General features: G+C 36.9%; 1 protein-coding gene and 2 non-coding genes across 3 annotated transcripts; all 3 read right to left on the bottom strand.

Annotated features, from left to right (window-relative positions):
* Window positions 1-2650: 2650 nt before the first annotated feature.
* Window positions 2651-2723, bottom strand: Trnav-cac. Its single transcript has one exon. It is a non-coding gene; the product is annotated as a tRNA-Val (tRNA).
* A 2343-nt stretch (window positions 2724-5066) lies between these two features.
* On the bottom strand, window positions 5067-5139 carry Trnav-cac. Its single transcript has one exon. It is a non-coding gene; the product is annotated as a tRNA-Val (tRNA).
* Window positions 5140-21328: 16189 nt separating this feature from the next.
* On the bottom strand, window positions 21329-23572 carry LOC108047167 (anti-sigma-I factor RsgI2). Its single transcript, XM_017127264.2, has 2 exons — window positions 23495-23572; window positions 21329-22325 (listed from the first exon to the last, which is right to left on the bottom strand). Exons 1-2 carry the CDS (start codon window positions 23507-23509, stop codon window positions 21711-21713), a joined length of 630 nt encoding a protein of 209 aa, XP_016982753.1. The 5' UTR covers window positions 23510-23572; the 3' UTR covers window positions 21329-21710.
* Between the last annotated feature and the right edge of the window lie 1264 nt (window positions 23573-24836).

Genomic DNA, 24836 nt, shown 5'->3' with positions numbered 1-24836 from the left:
TTTTTGGAGTGAAAACCCTTGTTGTTGCTTGCGCTCTTCCGGAAAATCTTTTAGTACGCGGAGCCCAGAACATTGCTGTTGACACTCATTTTCGGAGGGACGTCTTCATCTTCACGGCTTAGTGGTGGACAAATTCCGGGACTTTGGTCACGCTCTCCCCTCGCCGGCAACATTTAGCTGGTTATTGTTTTAACATTTGCCCCTCCCCGCAGCCCGCATTCCCCAGCCCGCAAATGTGCGTCTGAGCTGCTCTTATCTTATCGTTATTAACGTTCATTTTATTGTCATGCTGCTCGGCTCAGTGGCAGGTTCTGTCTGCTAGTTGCCATCAAGTTGGCCGCGTACTTTAACAGTCCCTTTTATTGTGTCATTATTGTCATTTACTGCGGCTCTCAGCTCTGATCATTGTTGTTTGTCCTGCATTATTTTGATTATTTGTGAGTTTTTCTCCAAATGGCCTGCTTTCAGTACATTATGCCCGCGCTTTTCTTTGATTTTCTGATGACAGATTTTATTGGAACACTGCGGGAAATTAGCCAACCATATTAAAATCATTTTACCAATACTGTCACTTGAGTCTGATCGAAAGTAGGAAACCGAAAAGGTTTGTGATTCATTTTGAAATAATAGAGGAATTGTTAAAAGAATCCCTTTACATTGGTCCATTTATATGTTTAGTTCAAACTAAAAAAAAAATAATTTAAATTTTCGACAGGATGTTTGTTTCTCTTTTCAATAAGACACCTTTTAGAGTTTTAATACTTGAAAATGCAAATAAACATAAGTTTTAAATTTTTAGATTTTAAATTTGTTATTGTTCAACTTATTGGATTTAAAATAAAATACAACCAATATTAACATCTCAAAGCTGTCTGTTATCTGTCTATATAAAACTAAAGAAGTTTGACTTGTGAAAATTTAACTCTAAGTTAATTTTCAATGGATTAATTAATTATGTTAATAAAATATTGAGTATTTTAATTAATTATAAATTACAAATTTCAATTAAAATTGAAATTTCTTGTTGATAGAAATTAAGATCACATACTGTTTTTTTTTTCTAATTTCTCCCTGTGGAGCTTTGTCTTAATGGCCAGGCCACCCACAGCATTTAGTATACTTCCTCATTATTAATGTGATTAACGCTCACATAAATGTTGCTTTGAATTGGACTCTCAAAGGCCTCTGATTCCAGATTTTCTTGTGTTTCATAAAGAGCATTTTATAAATTTCTCCGACCGTTATGTTTGTTGACCCATAAATGCTGATTGGCGCGACTTGGGCGCCGAAGCTCCGTCAACAGCAAATGTATAAATAAAACAGAGCGCTCATAAATTGATTACAATATCAATTGCTGAACTTTCAACTTTTAATTAAAGGCTGTGCAGCATGCTTACAAAAAGAGTTAAGTCCCCAATATATATATGTTCATATGGGCATATACATATATGCAGAAAAGTTACCAATTTGGCGTAAAAATTCATACAAACATAAAAGGCCGTGGAAAATGAATACATTTGCGCTATAAAGAATGTTTTTCCAAGGGGGAAAACTCGGGCGGTCCGTGAGTTTAAAATGCGAATTAAAAAATGCCAAATGAACGGGATCTGGACGGAGCAGGAAAAGTTAAAACGCGACGCTTGGACCGGCTGAAATTATAAATCAATTTAACGTTGCCAAACGCGAGGCTGGACAAAAGTGCGAGCTTCGAGCCGCATAGTAAGTAAATGTGCGGTGGCGGTGGCAAAGTTTTTCTTTTTCCATTTTACAAGCAGCACTAGTGAAAATTGTATAAATTGCCAACTCAAACGGAAACGCAATGACACCGGACGCCATTGACCACCGCAGACCCCTGGTCCGTGATCCCGCTCCAGAATCTCCGTCCGGGTTACGGATTTCGGGTTACGGGTTGCGGGTTACGGCCTGGCCTCTCCCGGATTTCGGGGACGCATGCGCGGCTCATCATCCGGCCTTTCAACGCTGCCACGCTGCCACGGATGTACGCGCTTTAATCCGTAAACCGCAAACGACGGCATCAGATACAGATACTCGAACTCGCACTGGAACAGCGAGCTCGGGGGATTTCGCATTCAAGCCACTGGCCCCGCTGCATTTTGAGTCAAGCAGTTGAACAACTGTTTGTAATTGCAGCATCGCTGGCATTGTGGTAATGGCTCTTTGGGGCTGACTTGGGGTTGCTGTCCGCCGGAATCTCTCACAGTTGAATGCTGCAAAAAGTCCTTGTTACCGGATGTTGTGCAATAAAAATGCAAAGTGCGCAAAAGTTGCTGTCCAATAGCAGCCAGCTGATACAGTAAATAAATGTGAATTAATGTTGTTTCGGGTGCACCACCATAGCAATAACTGTGAATTTGCCATAATAACAAAGATATGCAATCGCAGGGAAGAGAATTAGTACTTTGGCTTAATATTAGATCATGCCTAATTGTATACTTTGTTTTTTTTGAATGAATACATATTTTGTCATTAGATACAATTTTTAACCTAATTATATTGCAATTTGGCAAGTCGTTATAAAAAATCAAATAGTGCGTGCAAAGAGCTTATTTATAATATATATATAAATAAATACTAAGGAGAAATTAAAAACAAGAACAAGGAGAATAAAAAAATAAAAGAAATCTCGTCATGTTCCCGCCCGGGTTCGAACCGGGGACCTTGTGCGTGTGAAGCACACGTGATAACCGCTACACTACGGAAACAACTGAAATTAGATCATTAAGAGCTGCCTACATTACAGTCCGCTGACCACGACGGGGATTTAGTTTGATTTATTTTGGAGCTACCAATAAAATAAAAAGGAAGCAAACTTCGGCCAGACGAAGTTTATATACCATTGCAGTTATTAAAAAACGCTATCTATCTGTATTGTTATTAATTTTTGTTTGTTATTTGGGATTTGGTTTTATTTAAATTTAATGGAATTACGGTTTTAGTTAAATTAAAATCGGACATCCATATCATACAGAAATAAGAATTAAAAATTGTAATTTTGCTGTTTTTCTATTTATCGAAATATTCCCTTGAGATATAGTAATTATTTACTATATCAGAATTACGCTTTTAGTTTTGTCAAAATCGAACAACAATATCATTTAGCTGCCATAGAAACGATGGCAAAATGCAGAGCTAAATAAACATAGCTTCATTGCTTTTTATAATATAGGCAAAGACATCGAAATGTAGTCGTTTTGTAATAACTGCAAGGGTATACAAATTTTGGCTTGCCGAAGTTTGCTTCCTTTCTTGTTTCTCATAAAGTAGTTCTGGGGAATTATGGCTAGCCTTCAATAAATATCGCAGGACACATTTGTAATTGAAAATGTACATCTCGGCACGCCAAAGTTGTGAACCGTGTCATACCGAAAATGTATGACAGTTCAGAAGCGTTAAAAATGCACTGCAATTTATAAAACTTAAGAAAAACAGAAAAATGTGCTAGGATTGTCTTGTTGTATCTCCTTTTATCAGTAGACCTACACGGTGTTAGAATAACATATAAGCATGTTTTGTTTTGTAATACAAATCGCCGTATCTGACTTGTTATTTTAGTTTAACCATTATTATTCTTCAACTTGTAGAATTTATTGTATCATAAAAATATAACTCTATTCACAAAAAAATATGGCTCGACTCAAAGACTCTACGAGCTGAAAAAGCTCGAGATGTGGAAGTTCGACTGCATTTCCTTGAAGCATAAGAAAGAATAATAAATTTAATTGTATTGAAAAAAAGTTTTAATGCTGGACCCAAAAATTCTACAACACGTTTATTCTTCAGTTATACCTGAATTTAGGCAATGATCGCGTCGTATGAAATCTTAAAGTCTTTGCTGATAAGCCAATACATGGAGTAGTTCTGAAGGAATGTTTTTGATTTACATGACAAGTTAAATCAGTAATATCAAATAATAAAGAAAAATTGCCAGAAGCAAAAGAATGGGCAAATTGCTCGGCAATGCCGCGTACATTGGAAGTGTTCTGAACAGCAAATTTTGTAACGAAAATCCGAAGCTAAGCTACTAAGTTACTTAACCAACAAATTTTGAAAGTGGCTGACTCGGGCAACTGTCGTCGGCTTCAGCAGCGGACCGCCGCCCGTCCCCGCCCAATACGGCCATCGGTCGAGACCGGTGTCCGCGGGGCGGAGGGGGCGAGGGATCGGGTGCGGGACCGTGCGTCGACCGCCGGATAACCCGTCGTTGTCCGGCGGAAGGCAGCGGAAAGCCGATCCGAGCAGATAGCCACGGCAACGCCAGGCGGAATTACTGGGAAACACAAGGTGTGACGGAGGGTCGGCTCTGAACAGATCTGATAAGCAGATGCGGTATCGATCGATGCACAGAACAATCACAGAATACACTTCCGAAGTACGGGCTAACAACTGCCGTCTTTATATGCCCTGGGTCCAGAACAAGCACTTGGGAATTACAAGACGCCGCCAATCTGCAGCAAGCAATATAAACAACAACTTCGGGGGTGGGTTTTTCGATTGCTTGCGCAAATCTGTTAGTAAACGCTAATTTAAAAGCCTGTAAAATGGTAAATATAAATCAATCAAACATAGTAACAAACGATTAAGGGAGTATACGTAACAGGGAACCGAAAAAAATAAGAAACGGGAGGAATTAAAAACAAATTTTTTCACCCGCCCTCGACTGGGACTGAACTCGAATTAATTTTAGTAAATTGGCCTGTGGGGAAATATCATAATTTGCTATATATTTTATTTTTTTAAGTTATTTTAAAACTGCAATTAAAAATCCAAATTAAATAAAAAAATATTAATAAATATGTTTTTGTAATCTTTAATAAGGCCTTAAAAGTAGGTAGTGCCACATGTTTCTCGTTCACAAAATTATAAATTCCTATTTCTCAAATTCATTAGTTTTCAGTATGTTTAAAAACACATTACCCACTTAGATTTTAGTGAGATGAATGTGTAGTCCCCAATTTTCATAATAAAAATTATAGAAACACGAGAAAGTATCAGATCCAAAATATAAATCACTAAAATTAAAAAGAGACTAAAAAAAGAAATTGACATGTTCCCGCCCGGGTTCGAACCGGGGACCTTGTGCGTGTGAAGCACACGTGATAACCGCTACACTACGGAAACAACTGAAAAATTATCGTCCAAAAACACAGCTGTCGGAGTACCAAGCTTTTTTAAAAGTAAACCTGATATAACCACAGTTATGCTCGCAGTAAATAAATCCATTTTGCGTGAGCTATTTATAGCCAGTCTCAGTCCAGTATAAATAGAAACGGCTTGCGTTGCTAAGGTCAATTCGGAAGGCGTATCAAAAATTTCAGGTTATCTTAATAGTTTTTACTATTACCTATGATTTCTTGGAATTAAAGTGAGCGGTAAACCCCCGACATCGCTTCTAATTAAGTATTGTAGCTAATATAAAGCTATAATTAACGGGGGAACTGCGTATCGCTCCCCTCGATTCGCTTTCATTATGGAGCTTAAGAACTTAACGATATGTGAAACTCACAAATTAAATTACTTATTTAAATGTGATTATGCGCATTATTTATGGGTAAAGTGTTGCCGTTGGGGTGGGTACGATAAATGCAGTGCCACAAAAACGTGTGTTGCATTTTAAGGGACAATGCTTTCCAACGATTTTGGGGCGGTGTCTGGATGCCCGGCCATTACGTATACGCAGCGTATGACATTGAGCTAACGCTCTCGCTTATCGCTTGCACGTCGCAGCTGCTCGGGCGCATGGAATGAAGCCACGCCCGGCATAATGAGCGCCACTATCCCCCACTCCTCCTTCGTCCATTTGACCGCCCACTTCAACCCAATAAGCCAAAACCCAAGCAGTGCATTAGTGTTAGCAGAAAAGCGAATGGCTGTAGAAGGGCAGTGATGAGGGGAGTATCCATTCTGTTCAATTAGGTACTAGGTACACTTTCGAAAACATATTGTTCCTTACTTTAAACCCTGCTCTAAATTTCTTAAGATATGTACTTTTTGCCCCCAAGTTAAGCGTAAGAACAGATTAAAAAAAGTTCTGGGGAGTAGAAGAAAATGTTGTACCAATTTTGTTTGTTAGCCAATATGGTGAAACAAATGGTTATTTCAGTCAAAACAAGAAAGAAAAGCTAACTTTGGGCGGAGCCGAAGTTGATATACCCTTGCAGAATACTCTATAATTATATTCTCTAAAATTATTCCTATGATGCATTCTTAATACTCATAAAAAATCCAAAACTTCCTAACTTTACAAACACCAAAGTTATGGCATTTCCAATCGTTCAGTTATATGGCAGCTATAGGATATAGTCGGCTGATCCTTATGAAATTTGGTAGGTCGGATTGATTGGCCAAATATAAAAACCATAGGAAATCCCAACTTTCTAACTTTACAAACACCAAAGTTATGGCATTTCCGATAAATCAGTTATATGGCAGCTATAGGATATAGTCGGCCGATCCTTATGAAATTTGGTAGCTCGGATTGATTGGCCAAATATAAAACCCATAGAAAATCCCAACTTTCTAACTTTACAAACACCAAAGTTATGCCATTTCCGATCAATCAGTTATATGGCAGCTATAGGATATAGTCGGCCGATCCTTATGAAATTTGGTAGGTCGGATTGATTGGCCAAATATAAAACCCATAGAAAATCCCAACTTTCTAACTTTACAAACACCAAAGTTATGCCATTTCCGATCAATCAGTTATATGGCAGCTATAGGATATAGTCGGCCGATCCCGGCCGTTCCGACTTATATACTGCGTGCAAAGGAAAGAAGGGTGTGTGCAAAGTTTCAATTCGAAACTGAGAGACTAGTTTGCGTAGAAACAGACAGACGGACAGACGGACAGACAGACGGACAGACGGACATGGCTATATCAACTCAGGAGGTGATCCTGATCAAGAATATATATACTTTATAGGGTCGGAGATGCCTCCTTCACTGCGTTGCACACTTTTGACCAAAATTATAATACCCTCTGCAAGGGTATAAAAAGGTCGATAAGTCTTGATTTTGACTGAAGAATAATTCACAATTGATTTACGAATTAATAAGAAATGGCTCAAATCACCATAACATTTTTTTTAAACCATTCATAAACAATCTAGTCCCTTTTAAAATTGTCTTCCTTTAAAGACCCTTTTTTAACTAAAAACATCATTCCGAAATACTTAATTTTTAAGAGTGAGCTATTTTTATACCCTTGCAGAGGGTATTATAATTTCAGTCAAAAGTTTGCAACGCAGTGAAGGAGACATTTCCGACCCTATAAAGTATATATATTCTTGATCAGCATCACCAGGAGAGTCGATCTAGCCATGTCCGTCTGTCCGTCTGTCCGTCCGTCTGTCCGTCCGTCTGTCCGTCCGTTTCTACGCAAACTAGTCCCTCAGTTTTAAAGCTATCTGCTCGAAACTTTCCCAAAAGTTGTCTTTCTATTGCAGGTAGTATATAAGTCGGAACGAGCCGGATCGGGCGACTATATCATATAGCTGCCATATAACTGAACGATCGGAAAAGCCATAACTTTGGTGTTTTTAAAGATAAGAAGTTGGGACTTTCTATGGGTTTTATTTTTGGCCAATCAATCCGACATACCGAATTTCATAAGGATCGGCCGACTATATCTTATAGCTGCCATATAACTGATTGATCGGAAGTGCCATAACTTTGGTGTTTGTAAAGTTAAGAAGTTGGGATTTTCTATGGGTTTTATTTTTGGCCAATCAATCCGACATACCAAATTTCATATGGATCGGCCGCCTATATCTTATAGCTGCCATATAACTGAACGATTGGAAATGCCATAACTTTGGTGTTTTTAAAGTTAGGAAGTTGGGATTTTTTATGAGTATTAAGAATGCATCATATGAATAATTTTGGAGAATATAATTTACAGAGTATTCTGCAAGGGTATATCAACTTCGGCTCCGCCCGAAGTTAGCTTTCCTTTCTTGTTTTGGGTGCACTAGTTTGAGTCGTCCCTATGTCTTGTACAGGACTTTAATAAAATATATTTTAGCAATTATTTTAATGTTTAAAAGTTAAACAAACAAACAAGTGAAAGCGTTAGGAGAATAATTAATTGTTGAGTACAAACTAGAGCTTGTCTTATGCATTAATCTTTAGTTTGAAAACGCCGCTGATCGTCTATATCCTACAGCTCTAATAATATATTCAGAATATCTTAACTTTGAGGCTTTTGCTCTATCATTTAATAATATTTTGTTTTATAGCTTTCATGTATCTGTCATAAGTACGACTACACACAGTATACTGGCGCGGGGCACGCTGTGATCAATTTTCGGCATGAGTTGACTGCAGGAAGAAAACAGCAATTTCCAAAGTAAGATCCGATAAAAGATAAGATAAAATTAAAAATTTTAATTTTTGATATGTACATATGTAGTTGACAAATCCAATGATCTTTTTCCAAAGTAGCATTTGAATTTGAAGTACGATTTAGGCATATTTAGCTAACAAACAAATTTTTGTTGTTATTCGAAGCCCATGTTATGCCATAAATAATTAAATTAAATTCATAAACCCATATTTTAAAATCTAATTTTTGTTAAATTGTATTTTGATATTGTATATTGCAATGGTCTGGTGAACAGATAAGCGAATAAGGCTCATCGAAAAGCATCTAGGTACAAATACTGAAATACTTCTCATCACTTTTTGAGGAGTTTAGGTCGATTTTGAGCAGAAATCCGACGTACGATGGCGCGCAAAACGTCAAACGGCAAATAGCACCTTGCACCTGAAATGCATTAAATAAACATCATTATCGCTAAGACTAGAACAAGGCACCCACACACTCACACACACACAGCGAACAATGCAGCACACACACTGGCACATGCACATTCGCATCCGCATGCACAGAACGCTGAGCATATTTGGCAAACAAAAGGATTTTGCGGTTGAATTGTGTAAACACAGGGGGAAAACATACGCATTTGGCTTCGACTGCTGAGGTATGGCGGAATTTCGAGCTCTTCATATTTGAGTACTGAGCAAAGGTCCTCGAAAACCCGTACAAAAAATACCCGAACGTTTCATTTTCCTTATTGAATAAAAACAACGTAATTAGGAATTGTTAATAAATCTAAGAAGAACTTCCATAACTAAAACCACCAATTGCAGCATATTCAATTTGACTTGCTGTTTTTATACTAAACGTTCCTTTGCGCCAGTTATATTTTTATTACATTTTTAATCTTTATATATATCTTTCTTATCTTCTTTCTTATGTTATTTATGTACCAATAATTATTTGGTTTTTTTTCATATAATCTTTAGATGATATTATCCATTTTGGATAGTTTGGGTTCAAGTTTCAATAAAATTTGTCATGATATCTCTCATTTGCCTTTTTTAATAATTGACAACAACATTTTTTTAAACATAATCAATATAATGTTGCCAGGCTATAGTAGCTTAAATAAAATATATTTGGTATTATTGTTTTTGCCTATTTTAAATTTAGTTTCTCCCAAACGAGAAGTCAAATTATTTGATCATTTTTATTTTCGCACATTATTCCCGCGAACACGCTCTGACCCCCTGCCATCCAATACCATCCCACCAGCCCGTCTTTACCAATCCCGAAAAAAACCCAGCACGGCCATTTATCATTTTCGCCCTATTGAAGTTTTAGTCTCGCGACGGCGGCCACATAAAGTAGCGACAGGCAGCGGGAGGCTGGAGCTGGGATGGAAGGCGTGCCAGCCCTAAGCAGATGAAGCTGCCGACCAAGACGGCGGAGAAACGGCCAAGACACAAAACAGCAGGGTTGCATAGAGGAAGAGGAAGGCAAACAGAGAAACAGGAACAAAAATGACAAAAAATACCAAAAACGTCGCACAAAAAGAGACGTGCAAGTAGTTCAAAAACTTTGGCCTAAAAGCAAACCGAAAGAAATGTATAGATGGGATGCTTTGGGGGGCGAGTCCAACATTGGCTGGCATTTGGGCGAGCGTATGACATTATTTATGGTTTGTTATTTGTGCAAAAAGTATGCAAGAAAATATGCTGCGACTCTTTCATAATTTTCCTTTTTCCCTCTCGGGGCAAGGCGAAAGAAACAAAAGTTTTCGGGGTGCTACGGAACACGCAAAAAAGTGCCAAAATTTAAGTGTGAAATTAAAGCTAATGTGGCCGAGATATGACAGGACATAGCCTCTGGTAGGAATTAATTAAAATCATAAACGCAAATCGACAGGCGGGATAATTTACTTTTTCTCGAATCACACGCTGCAAAAAAGGTGCATAAATTATGGGACTCATTAAATATTTTCCACATTAAATAGAAAGGAGCCGATGCCTCAGCTTAATGACCATAAATCGAAATTAATGACAATGCCGAACAGTAGACAGTGGCTTCAGAGGATGGGGATAGGAAGGGAAGGGGTCGCTCTGGAGGGCTGGGCAGGAGCCTGCGGGCTTCGTATCGTATATGCCCGACCACAAATGGAAGCACCTGCTGCTGCTCCCGATTTTGCCATGGCCCATACTGCTGGCCGTAAAGTGCTGCCAACGTTAATGACACCTGCGAGACAATTTCAATAACCGATATGTGCCGTTTTGGGTTTTGCGGGGCGTTCGTTCGCCACCGCCACTGACGGATGTCTTGTGGTGGCATTGAGCTATCGATTACGGTCCTGTTTTTATTCCTACTCCAGCCGGAACAGCTTCCCATACGTATTTATGGGGAGTTCGTAGCCAAACTGCATCACTCTGGAAAAATGTTACCAATTTTAAAGAGTGCCCTTAAGATTATAATTTTTTTCAAAAACATACCAGTTACAAATAGCATATTTCGAGTTTATAAAAAATATAAAAATATAAAACATCACAGAGTAAGTTAATTGACGAATAAATCGTATATATATATCTGTATATTTAAAGCTATTACGGCATTGAGCTATCGATTAAAGCCCTGTTTTTATTCCTACTCCAGCATGAAAAGCTTTCCATACGTATTTATGGGGGGTTCGTAGCCAAACTGCATCACTCTGGAAAAATGTTACCAATTTTAAAGAGTGCCCTTAAAATTATAATTTTTTTCAAAAACATACCAATTTACAATGGCATATTTCGAGTTTATAAAATCTACCCATGTACGTCTGTTCGTCCGTCCGTTCGTCCGTCCGTTTCTACTCAAACTTGTCCCTCAGTTTTAAAGATATTTGGATGAAACTTACTTAAAAGCCGTCTATCTGTGCAGGTAGTAAAAAAGTCCAATCGGGCTGGATCGACCTGCTATATCATATAACTCCCATAGGAACAATCGCGAACAATTAAATAAAATTATAACTTTGTTGTTTTGTAATATATAATTATATACTTCGAGTTACAGTAATTTTTAACGATTTCAGAATTACGGCATATAACTGCTATAGTTTAGACCAGAAAATTTATCGGAACATCGTTCTAGCTTCATTCTTTTTAAGGATCAAAATTGAAATATAGAACATTTAATTTTTGAAACTGCTGCAAGGTTATGTAAACTTCGGCATGCCGAAATTGACTTACTTTCTTGTATTATTATTTTTTTTTGTCTGCATTTCCATTTGTTGTTCTGCTCAAAAAAAAGGGCTTTACACTAAAGGAAACTTGTTTTATGTCAATAAATTTGAACAAATTTTCTCAGTGAACAAAGTGCATATATCAGTTTCTCTTTTTATCACATTCTAACAATATTAACTGATTTCATGGAGTCGTTCCGACCGTGGATATCCAAGCCCTGTTTCGTATTTAATCAAAGTCCAACTCCCCTCCAGAAAAATTAAATCTGGGTCGTCGTATGCAATAACTTGTCAGGATGAGATAAGCAGGGCTTCCAGCTGTTTAAGATGCGCAGGAGGACCATCGATACCTTGCTGTTAGCTGAGCTGACCCAAAAATAAACTTGCCAAAACATAATTTCAGTGAAGGTGGCATCTGGTAAGCTATAGTGTCATGAGGGCGGTAATTTTATAGCTGCTTATTTAAAACTGCCTAAAATTATGCTAATGTGTGCACACAATGTCTTGCAGCAGATTGTATCAGCGCGGACGAAAAAGTTCCCACAGAATGAGGTGTCAAAACAAAGAGATTTCTTTAATTTCCATCCACTTTCTGCACAATACAACGCTGACTCGACCGAATTTTTGGAACCCCTCTTCAAAGTCCGCAGACTGGAGGCTCTTCTGCAGCTGTTTACTTTGTTAATGGTCTTTTTCAGCTAAGCTCGTCCGTCGCTCGCGTCCAGACCCACTTTACAGGCACAGGACTAAGGACTAAAGGACCACCTCCCTCCATAGATTTCTGCTCTTTTTTGACCTCCAAGCACGTGGCATTGAAAAGCTTTGGTGTTTTGATTTAAGACTGCTCAGAGGCAGTTATTCTTTCTCGTTTTTGTATTTTGTAGTCTGTGCGTCTGCCTTGCGAAAAATAATTTATACAAAATGCTTTGCAGGATTTCATTTGCTCTCATTTCGCTGAGTGTTCAAGGTGCGGTGGAAAGTTGCTTTGTTGATTTTGTTAAATACTTTTTATTTTGCTTTGGCTTTGTACTTAAGGATGTCTTTGAAGTAAAGAACTTTAATAGACTTGAACGAAAGTAAATGTAATTGAAGTCGAACATGAAAATTAACGAATTGTATTTATTTCGGAATTCGATTTTCGTTCCATTAGAGCCGATTTACACTACTAGAGAATCGATAAAAATCTCTGGATAACGCAATGACCGTGTACACTTAAAAAACTTCAGTCTTCGCTGATCTTTGTTTTTGTTAGTAAATGAAAAAAAAACAAAATTAGTATAACAAAAATACTACGTTTAACGGTCTTGACTATTTTAACTACCGATTTATATTTATAAAAATTATGGTCCTTTCTTGTTTTTCTGTAAAATTTCCTTAAACCAAAGGCAATTTTACTCTAAATTAAAAAAAAAAAAATCAACTTTAACTTTAGAAAATTATCATGCCTCTTCTTTTTCTCCTTTCAAATTTTAATGGCAAAATGTTCATAAATTAGAGAAAGGATTTCATTGTTTAAGATAAATGTTATTAATTATATGGAGTTCTTGAATCACCAGTGATTTTCCAAAATCTATGTAAATTTTTTTTTACATGTCTCGAGTATTATATACCTTCTTTAAGTGAGAGTACTTAAAACGAATTTTCATTTATAAAACAATTTAATTTAATTGGCTTTGGGCAAAAGTTTTCAAGTTTTAAATGAAAACTGAATTCAAATCAAAAGTAAAGGTCAGGGCATTAAATAAATGGCAATTTCCCCCGGAACTTAACCAGGCGCAAACTCCGTAAAGAAATTAATTTCCCACTCCTCGAAGGCAAAGTGGGCGAATGTTGCGTTTGCAAATCTCTTCAGGAATGCCCCAAGGCATTCGTGTGTAATTTTTTGTCATTGATTTGGTCCCGGCAACAGTTTGTCAAGGACTTACATCTGACCCTGCCCCACCAACCACCCACCGCCCCTCGCTACAGAGATGACGACCCTTGACACAAACAGTCAGGCGGGGACAGGCCAAAACTCGACCCAGCATCTTTGGAAATTTATTACGCTTTCAAGTATTTTTCCGGTTTTGTTACCCGGAAATTGCCGAAACGTGTGGCCGGCGTGCAAAATCCTTGAAATGTGCTAAAATAAATTATTAATAATTTCTATTCGCTCCCCCGTAGACTCCAGACTTTGGGAATTAACACGGTTTGTCGTCGAATAAATGAATTATTTATTTTGGTGTCAAATATTCCTATTGCCAAGCTCGACCCTCAGGTCAATTGCTATATCAGCTTCTTCATTTGTATCTCTATCTTTTGGGACCAGACTCAACTCGTTCCTTCTGCAGAGACGTGCTAGTGATGTTTTTTGCCATTATTATTTTCCTGTTTTTGCAGTGATAATCTATTTTGTCGTTCGCCTCAATTTGTTTGTCGACTGTGGCCTTACATTTGTAATCAAAGCTTATGAATGACGGATGTTCTTTATTCTTTATTCATGTCCAGTTTTATCTGGGCAGAATGTGTTCAAGGGATTTTTTATATCTTTGAAGCTGAGAATTAAACTGGGAATTTTCAAGAAACTACATTATTGGTTGCTTGGGGCAGAGAATTGGTTATAAAATATAATTTATAATTTTTCTCAAAACTTTGTACATTTCTGACACAATTAAGTATGTATCACCGTCCCCGTTTCTACGCAAACTAGTCTGTGAAATTCAAAACTATCATGATGAAACTTTCCGACATTATACTGCAGGTAAATGTCGGAACGCCCGATTTGGAAGACCATAACGTATAGCTCCCATTCGAACAATTGGAAAAATAAATTTAAAACAATTATAAATTTGTTATTGTGTTGTCAGCACTCAAACTTTCAACAATTTTCTGTTGCATGTATTATATAAGTCGGGTTGTGCGGGGTCGGCCTACTATATCATTTAGCTTCCATAGAACAAATCTGCAAAACAAAATTTCAACTTGATTGTTTCCTAATTTCAGAAATATGGTCCTAGTCAAAAGAAGTTAGCAAAATAAAAAGTTTTGTAGTCGATTTTTTTTTTAATGGCACAAGTCCCTTGTTACTTTTAAATAAAGCAATTTATTACAAAACGACTACGTTTGCTATCGTTTCTATGGCAGCCATCCGATTTTGACAAAACTAAAAGTGTAAATAATTACTATATCTCAAAGGAATATTTTGATAACAAAATAACAAAATAACAACAAAATAAAATATGATATAGATGTCCGAATTTAATTTTATTGAATTCCTGAGTACACAATCACAAACAAAAATTAAAAATAACAAAGTTATACTTTAAAAAAGATTTTTTTTCCGATTGTTCCTATGGGAATTATATGATATATCGATCCGGCTCCTTCCGGCAATAGAAAAACCACTTTTGGGAAGTTTCTAGTTTGCGTATACGCATATTTCTATACAAACGGACGGACGGACCCTATGCAAGTGTTTACAAATATCTAAGTCTGTATAAAAATATTATACTATAATATTATATCTATACACTTGAATATAGCATAACGAAATTCAATTATGTATATGTACATAAAGCCTCATTTTAAAAGCAACAAATAAAGTAAGAACGCGCTGAAAAAGATAAATCAATGGACTTGTGGATTTCACTTTTCAATTAAGGCCTGACAATTATGAATCAAAGGAATGCCCCGACCTCCTTATCGGCAGAATGTAAGTCAAGGTTTTGCATTTCAATTTAAATCCATTTAGTAGCGGTCGGAGAATAAGAGGGTAAGCACCCAGACCTCTGTCAGTAGCAACTTGAACTGCCTGTTATTCATCAGAGAGCAAATATGAAATGGAATTTAATGATATTATATCAATATTCTCGCATTGTCTGTTTGCTTATGTGCCGTTGCTGTTGTCAACGTCAATGACATGCAATTATTTTCGCATTAAAACTCATTTCCGTTATTGTAACTGAAGCGAGACATTAACGGTTGGTTGAAGCATCTATGGCTTTGTATATGAGCAATCAGAGTTGTCAACAATCTATTTTGAGAACAGGATATATTGTTTTTGGTCGATTTTTGTATTTTTGCAAGCCACAACATTTATTTAAAGGCTGTAAATCGATTTTCCTGAAATTTTTTATCAACTCCAAATTAAAACAAAATATATTTTTTTTAATTAAATTTTTAAAGCTAAAAAAAGAAGGCGTAAATGCAAAAACCACACACATAAATAAATAAAAAAAAATTTTTTTTTGGTTATATTGATGAAATTGACTCAATTTATATTAATCTTATTTTTTATAGCTTGAGTTCTATTTAAATTATTTTTAAGTCACTAGTTTTTTAAATTTGGAGCCATTTTCTTAATTTGTAATTTTTTCGAAAATTACTATTTTTTTCAATGAAACCTTGTATTTGTAGATTCGTATGTAAAAATCGTTTCCATTAGTATCTAATGGAAGCAGGCGACAAATGCAAAAAGACACATCTTGCAATAACAATAAAAAAAATTAAGTCTATTGTCCTGGAGAAATAACATTATATTTAGAAATCCCGATACTCACTGATCATTTGCTGGAAATAAAAGTTGAGCCGAATCTAAACTAAATCCTTTCGGCTTGCAAACGACCCAGATAGACAAATTGGCACCTCTGACGACCAGTGGGCTAATTGCCAACGTTGGCAACGTCGACAATCAATACTCCAATCGGTCAGTTGTTGCGACTCCCCACTCTTCACTCTCCACTCTTATGCAAATTCGAGATGCAGTCCTCCCCTTTTCTGACCCGCTGTTGGCATAGCATAATTAAAGGGATATGTGTGGGTGGTGGCCTGGATGATAGCCCCAACGTATGCCATATCCTCCCTTCAGTATGCGGCTACACGGCCATATTAAAATTATTATTGTATGTACTGGGCAAATGAGAAAAGTTGGCGAAAAATTGCATTTAATGTTGAAGGATTCTGGGAACTTTAATATTTACTATCAATTTAAAATTCGTGCAAACACTTGCATCAGTGTTGTGGCGAAAAGTAATTGTCCTTTCGACCATTCACTTAAGGTCATTAATTCATTCGGCGACAGCTGCGAAAAGTGAAAATCGTCTTTCGGTGGGGAAATTAACATACTCCGCAGCGAGTGGGAAAATTTAATTAAAGTGACGTAAAAAATTATTGTTAAAACAGAGCCTCTTTACTATCATTTGCATCGAGTGGAAAATAAATGTTTCCATTTCATTCCGATCTTATTGACCATGAAAAAAAAGGTCGGTCATCGTTTTCATTTGGTGGCCGTATATCGGTTCTTTTTTATTTTTATTATTATTGTGAGTATTGTTTATTGTGCTGGCTAATGTGGCATAGTCTAGACACTTTTAATATATCTAGATACTTGAGCAGGGGGTTTCGGTGGGCTCTATGTTAAAGTTGAAAATACTTCGCAACGCTCATACGCCGCGTTGGCCACATAAATCTTTCACCCTCGTGCAATACCAACTATGTGCGTGTCTGGGTGTGTGCACATTAAAAGTTTGCCTAAGAGCTTATGGCACCATTTGTAAAAGCGATTTTTAATGCTGCTGTGAGATCCACACACAAGAGGGTGTGAAAGAGAGGAAAGCTCCAATGCCACGGCCAACATCTAATGGCTTTCGACGCATTACAGGAAAACTTTTATAATGAGAGCGCATCGTGCCAATACCCTTTGCCGACATACGTAAAAATAATATCAGAGTTCTGGATCTGATACTTGAAATATTACTTCCGTGGGATTTAACTTTTCATATCCTTGGATTTGATATGTTACTCAGAAGTCAAACAATTTACAAAATTATTATAATACATATTTTATTTTTTCATGAAATATTTAAAGCTACTACTTAATATCGGTCGCTCCATAAGACAAAACTACCCCGAAAATCCAAAATTACAACCTAATTTTCGTTGACTTTTTGAATAGGGTTCCGTTATAAGTGACTATAGAAAGAATAAATAAAATTATTGGCTGAATTAATAACGTTATAAAAGGCCAGTTTAAATATATTTATTCAAAATCTTTCTAAGTAAAATTCCAATCAGTTAAATAGATTAACCTTCCCAAGTTTGCGCCTATTACGTGTACACAAATTTCTAAATACGAAAAAGTAATCATTTGAGTCGCATTTCGACATCGCTTAGTGTCATTTAAATTATTGCTCGGCTTGGCAGCTCATGGCATTTCCCGCGGGAAGAGCTGGGGGTTCAGTAATTAGTTGAAGCGCATTAAATCGCTACGATTTTGTCACGGTCTGACATTGAGAGGCTGCTTTACTGTTGCTTCGACATGGACAGTATCATACGAATCTGCTTACAAAGTGTTCATGGCAACTGAAAATCGTTTTAACATTCTTTCTCGAAATTGACTGAACAATTTGTTGTTGGTGTGAACTTAAAGTCTACGGTTAGTAAGTTGTTGTAATTGGAAAGTTTTGCATTAGAATTGCAGTATATCTGGAATTAAGTTCAACATGGCCAATGTTCATTTGCAAATAATATAAAAATTTTGTTGTAAATAGCATAATTTATTCTTTTTTTTATTTAAATTTAAAAATTATTTGTATCACATGACTAAAACAAATAAAAGTATTGGGCACTTTACGCAGTCTTAAATATTTGTGGTAATATTTTCTTATCAGACAAAAACACCTTTTGTCGAGGTAAGCAAGACTTAGCGACCGCACCTTGACATGGAAAATGTATCATATCAAATTTTCTTAAAAAAGTGGAGAAACAAAAATGTTTCAAGGATTCTAAAACAAAAAAATTGATAAGCATAACGACGCACAATCAGACATTTAAGTCTCAATTTAAAAACAGAGGTATTAGAATACTTTTGGTTTCCTTCGCCGCAATTTTTGGTAAAGATTAGAAACCTCAGGTTTTATTCGTTAAGCCAGAACAAAGAGTCTTTTGAACTGTATTAGTACGAAATGTTAAAAAAACGTAAAAATACCTTTCTATTAGTACTAATTTTGTTCGGATCGTATATCATAGCAAATAGTTTCCTGCGGTACATTCTCGTTGCATTTCGTCGCTGCCATCCAAAGATATCTTAAAACTGGGTGAAAAGATCCAAAAACAAGAAAGGAAAGCTAACTTCGGGCGGAGCCGAAGTTGATATACCCTTGCAGAATATTCTGTAAATTATATTCTCCAAAATTATTCATATGATGCATTCTTAATACTCATAAACAGTCCCAACTTCCTAACTTTAAAAACACCAAAGTTATGACATTTCCAATCGTTCAGTTATATGGCAGCTATAAGATATAGTCGGCCGATCCTTATGAAATTTGGTAGGTCGGATTGATTGGCCAAAAATAAAACCCATAGAAAATCCCAACTTTCTAACTTTACAAACACCAAAGTTATGGCATTTCCGATCAATCAGTTATATGGCGGCTATAGGATATAGTCGGCCGATCCTTATGAAATTTGGTAGGTCAGATTGATTGGTCAAATATAAAACGCATTAAAAAATCCAAACTTCCTAACTTTACAAACACCAAAGTTACGGCATTTCCGATCAATCAGTTATATGGCAGCTATAGGATATAGTCGGATATATACTGCGTGCAAAGGAAAGAAGGCTGTGTGCAAAGTTTCAACTCGATATCTTTAAAACTGAGAGACTAGTTCGCGTAGAAACAGACATACGGACAGACAGACGGACAGACAGACGGACAGACGGACATGCTTATATCAACTCAGGAGGTGATCCTGATCAAGAATATATATACTTTATAGGGTCGGAGATTTCTCCTTCACTGCGTTGCACACTTTTGACCAAAATTATAATACCCTCTGCAAGGGTATAACAAGAGAGAACGCTATAGTCGGGTGCCCCGACCATCAGATACCCGTTACTCAGGTAAAGGGAGTGGGAGGGAGATGGAGATAGAAACTTTGATCACGCATAACTTTTTAGCGAATGGTCCGATTTGAAAAATTTCTTCTACATTTCGATAGGTATTGATAAACACAATAAAACTGCATTTTTACTTTTCCGAAATATTTAAATTTTTAAAATCGTATATTAGCGATTGTGGGCGTTAAAGGGGGCGTGGCACCTTTTTGAAACAAACTTGCGCTGCGTAGGAACTCCTAGAATCTGCATGCAAAATGCCAATCTTCTAGCTTTTATAGTTTCCGAGATCTCAGCGTTCATACGGACAGACAGACAGACAGACGGACAGACGGTCATGGCTATATCGACTCGGCTAGTGACCCTGATCAAGAATATATATACTTTATAGGGTCGGAAACGCTTCCTTCTAGCTGTTACATACTTTTGCACGAATACAATATACCCTTTTACTCTACGAGTAACGGGTATAATTATAGGCGATGAAATGGTATTCCTCCGAAAGCATACGTAAGACTTTTATCGGAATTATTTAAATAGCATATTAACTTTATTTTAATGCCATTAATCAGGGGGATGTTTTTCCCATTTATGCCTGAGGCCAGATAGCCATTTAAATCAGCTGTTGCATCAAGATCGCCGCCGGATGTAAAGCCAATTACTCCGTCGGCCAGTGTCCACGCATTAATGTCAATCAGTCGTGTAATTAACGAGGCTAAATGGACAACATCCAACAAGTAACAACAATAGCAACAGCGAGTGACAAACGGGAGCCATAAATATGGCTAATCGGTATGGCAATGATTTGATTAGATCGGCCGAGCTTTCTGATATCTCCCACAAATCACTGGGAAAAATATAGAATAGATATAAGCTCCACTCTATTAGGGCCGAAGAATTTAAAAAACAATATATTGGATTACCGTTAACCTAATTCACACAATTTAATTTTTTAAATTAAGTTATATGGAAAACTTAAAGTAACCCTACAAAATATGAGCAAATGCTAAACTATAATATTAAACTGTGATCTTTTACCATTAAAAAATATTGTTATGTATCAAAAATGCTTACAGAAGTATAAAGGCATTTCTAATTTTTGAATGTATTGTAAAATTTATTCTGAGTGTGGCTTCTGGCTTGCATTCAAATGGCAATGCGAATGCGACAAATTTCTGACAGCCCGAATGTCGGCGACATCATCAACGCCAAGTAATTAGCATTTAGCAGGTTGAGCGAATGTCAAGCGGTGGGTTCGCGTTCACGCTTGGAATTGAATTCGGGTTCGGCTTGGCCCGTGGTGCCATAACATGTATATTAGCCGGGGGCCAAAACGTTTGTAGCTATTTGGCAGTTGACAGCGGCTTTCAGTGTCAGTTTCTGTTTCGGCGGCGCCAAGCAATTAATTAAATGCTGTTAATGAATCTGAATTCCGCTTTTGCGGTAGACACTAGAATGTGACGTTTGCAAGAAGGGAAAGGCGTTTCACATATTTTAAATGTTCGCTGATTGTGCTGTTGAAAGATACCTGGACTACCATTTGCTACTTTAGATTAACTTTCATATTTTTGACATCTCTATTCCAGTATAACTCTTTTTTAGGAAAAATCCATTGATTTGGTTTTTTTAATGAATTTTTTAGCTAGGAAACTTAAAAGAAGTATCAAATTATTCATTTTTTAAAATATTTACTATGTCGCTGTAAACTTTTAATGAATTTTTGAGCATCAGACGAACCTCGACTAAAATCGAATAACAATTTTGTATAAAGCAAAATCTCTTTCAATCCTGAAATCAAAATTTATTTATAGTTTTTGTTACACTCTAAAAAATTTATTTAAAACCCTTAGGAATAAGAAGTATTTCTAGTCTGATAAAGAATCTCAAAACCTTACAAAATGTACTTTTTGATTAAATTAAAAATACAAGTTTTTGCTTTATAATAATTATCAATTTATGTTATATTTTTAACTGCGCCCACTTTAATTCCGTCACAGAGGTGCTTATTTAAAACAGATAGCCAGACTTGTCATTATGCCAACAGATGTTTGTGCCTCTGTGGTCCAAAATGTTCACTTTTATGCATTCATAAATTATTTAAGATCCATCAACATTTGGAATCTTCGCATCTTTTGTTGTGAGTTTCATGCTTCAACAGTCACTTTTAAATAATACCGAATAGTTTCCACTCATTATCTCATGCTGTATCGTATCTTATTTATTTTGTGTTTCGACGTGGCCTTTGAATGGTTGCTTGTCTAATCTAATTAAATGGATTCCTACTGCCTGACGTGGCGCGGGAAAGGAGTGATCGTGGGCAAAGGACCGCGCCGTGGTCGGACGGTACTGGTGAGAAAATAGTTGGAGAACCGGGACTGGAAACCGCTTCTTTGAGCCGAGCCTTGGGCGGGCTGTACCGCTGGTGGAGCTGGTTGGACCGAGTACTGGGGCCGAGGAGCTGCGGCTGGTTGGACCGAGTACTGCGGCCGGGGAACTGCCGGAAGAGTGACCTTGGGAGCAGCCGGCGGAGTGACCTTGATCACAGGTCGTGGCGTAGTTTTCACCAGACCCTGAGGCTTTCCCTCCGCTGGCTTGGCTTCGTCCTCGAAGGGTGGCAGCAGATCGAGGGCAAGGTCCTGCACGTCCTGTGTGCTAGCACCGGACTTCGATTTATCCTCCTTGGCCAGCTGAGCCGGCTTCTGGTAATACGCTTTCTTGGTGGGCTTTGTGGCCGGCGTTGTGGCAGGCCTCGCAGTTGTGGTTGTCGTGGTGGTGCTCGATTCATCCACCAGCGGTGGCAGTAAGTCATTGAATGGCAGAGCCACTTTATCCGCCTTTATTTCCGACACATCTGCTCCGCACAAAACGATCAGCACTGCCGATACAATGAATAACTGAAATGCAAATACACGTATAATTAAATAATGGGCTATTATCTTATATATTAAAATTATTAAAATTACTTTTAACAAAAATCTAAAAAAGCAAAATTGTTAAAAAATATTATTATTAAAATATTAAACAAAGTCAAAAGTTGCATATAATAATTTTATTGTATTGAGTTTGTTTTTTACAATCAAGGGCTTCTAAAAAATGTACCATATTAAAAACTTTTTAAAATGTCTACTTATTTAATTAAAAAGGATCAATTTGAAGAATCAAGAAGCTTGGTAGGTTTTGAAAAATATTTTTATAATTATTGAGAAAAAAATGGGACTATGTGGCATAAAAATATATAAGAAAGACTTGCTTGCGTAATAGATCATTTGACTTGCTGACCAATTTCGCTTGTACCTCTTAAGTTATGCCCTATTGTTTGATTTGGTCACAGACATTCGAAATGTGTTCCAATTTGAAAATTTGGTTAAGTTTTGGCTCTTGAGTGTGGGCGCTCTAAAAATATTCCCATCTGATTAATTCTGACCTTCGAATCGGCAAAAGCCTTGCATTGTTCGGCACATGCCAAAACTGGATTAGTGTACGGCCAGTTCTATTCGCATTTATATTCTAACGGAAATGTTCCTTTCCCTTGTAGGAAAGGTCATTAGACCTTCTCCGACAATGATTAGCTTAGCGACTATAATGAAACTAATCGAGCTTGAAATTTATGCAAATCGTAGCTTGAATAGAAAGAAATTATACGTCATCGTTTGGTCATGGCTTGCAGATTCACACCTCAAATAATAAAGCAATTTATTTCACCGAATAAATATATATGTAAACTAGACAAAGTCAGTTTACCAGTCTTGGCTTGTTTTTTTTTTCTTATTTCAGCTTTGTTGTGTTTAATCAAATATTTAATTGGCAATATATTTTAAAATTTGATTTGTTCATCCAACAAATGATTTTATAATGATAATTTTTGTTCACGACCAATTGCATATTGTAATTTATGCAGCAAACTGGAATTTCACTAATGATGCTTACGCAAATTGCTAATTAGAACAAATTCGCTGCATTCCTAAAAAGTCCATTTCAGGAAAGACCAGCTTTGAAACACAATTTGAATATACATTTGGAGCAATTAAGAATTCACCATTATGCAGAATAGTTGTCCACTTACGTATTTGAGTGACATATTTGCAAGGGATCCTATTTTTCCTAAGTGGGAGCACTCTTGCCCCGAACCGAACACTTTGAAATTTTTGAACGAACTAAAAGCGCCGCTGAGCATGCGCAGCATTTTTATATTCGATGAGACCAATCTATTTCCAAACTGAAACGAGGGAGAAGTTACACGAACTTGCTGCTCAGTGTAAAGTTTAATAACCGGATTAAGCCGGGGGTTTTGTTTTATTTTTATTTTGCTTTATGTGGAAGATGAGCATGAGAGTGGTGTTTGCTCTTGGTCTCCCTTGCCAATTAAGTGGTTTCTTCAACGATTATCACTTCTTGAATTTCGGTTTAATGCAGCAGCATAAGATACCGAAACAGCTGATTATCCGCTGAACTTCTGGGGTTCATGGTCGCATCTTGTAGATACAAAACCTCGTATCTCACATTTCGAATCTGGTTCTTGTGAGATGTCACACACCTGCGGATCTTTAACTTTATTTCAGTGAGAGCAAATGTAATTATTAACATTTTTCAGCGTCTTGCATAAGTTGTGATAAAAGGCGAAGCCGGTTTATGTCACTTCCTTATACAAGAGGGTGGCATACACCCGTGCTCGGAGATTGATTTTATTTCCATTTCTTAATTGGTTTTAATAGTATTCGCACAGTGCCAACCTGTTATTTTTCTATCCAGTGGAACGCCCTCATTTGCATTTAAATCGTGGGGGGATTCTCTAATGGAGTGAAAGCAAATTAGTGCCAATTACAAGTGCCTCGATAGCAGATCAGCATCTCCGTCATCAAAGCCCAGAATTTGATAGGGCCCTCCGTTCGCTGTTGGCTTTATTACCTCAATTTCAGTTGATACATCTCCAATTTATGCAAATTATGTGAGCGTTGATTCCTAACGCCGAGACTTTTTGTGCGTGCGAAGGCTCATATATTATGAGCCGCATTAGGGGCAACCGGATTTCTCGGGTTTTGTTTTGTTCGGTTTGGTTCCACGAGATTAATTGCTCATTGTTAAGATTCGTGTGGTATTTTTGATAAGCGTTAGCAAATAGTTTAAAGTTTGTGTTCTGTTGCCTGAGGTATTTGGCCTAAGTGGATTCATTTTTAAAAGATGTTTATCGTTTCATCAAAGAGGTTGGGTGCTATTTTGGTTACGTTATTTGGACCGCAAGGTAAAGAGATATAATTATACAAATTTTTTGGTTATAAAACTAAATGATTTACAAAACTAAAGCCACTGTTTGGTTCTACTGTTTTATGTTTTAATCTGATTAGGAATAAATCATTTGTTTTGAATTTTACTGGTTTAAAACAATGGAGGCGTCAAAATTTAAGAAA

Source organism: Drosophila rhopaloa, unplaced genomic scaffold (assembly GCF_018152115.1).
Source record: "Drosophila rhopaloa isolate 14029-0021.01 unplaced genomic scaffold, ASM1815211v1 contig_155, whole genome shotgun sequence".
Classification (NCBI taxonomy): Eukaryota; Metazoa; Arthropoda; class Insecta; order Diptera; family Drosophilidae; genus Drosophila; species Drosophila rhopaloa.
Note: the sequence above shows the minus strand (reverse complement) of the source record. Positions and strands in the feature narration are given on the sequence as shown.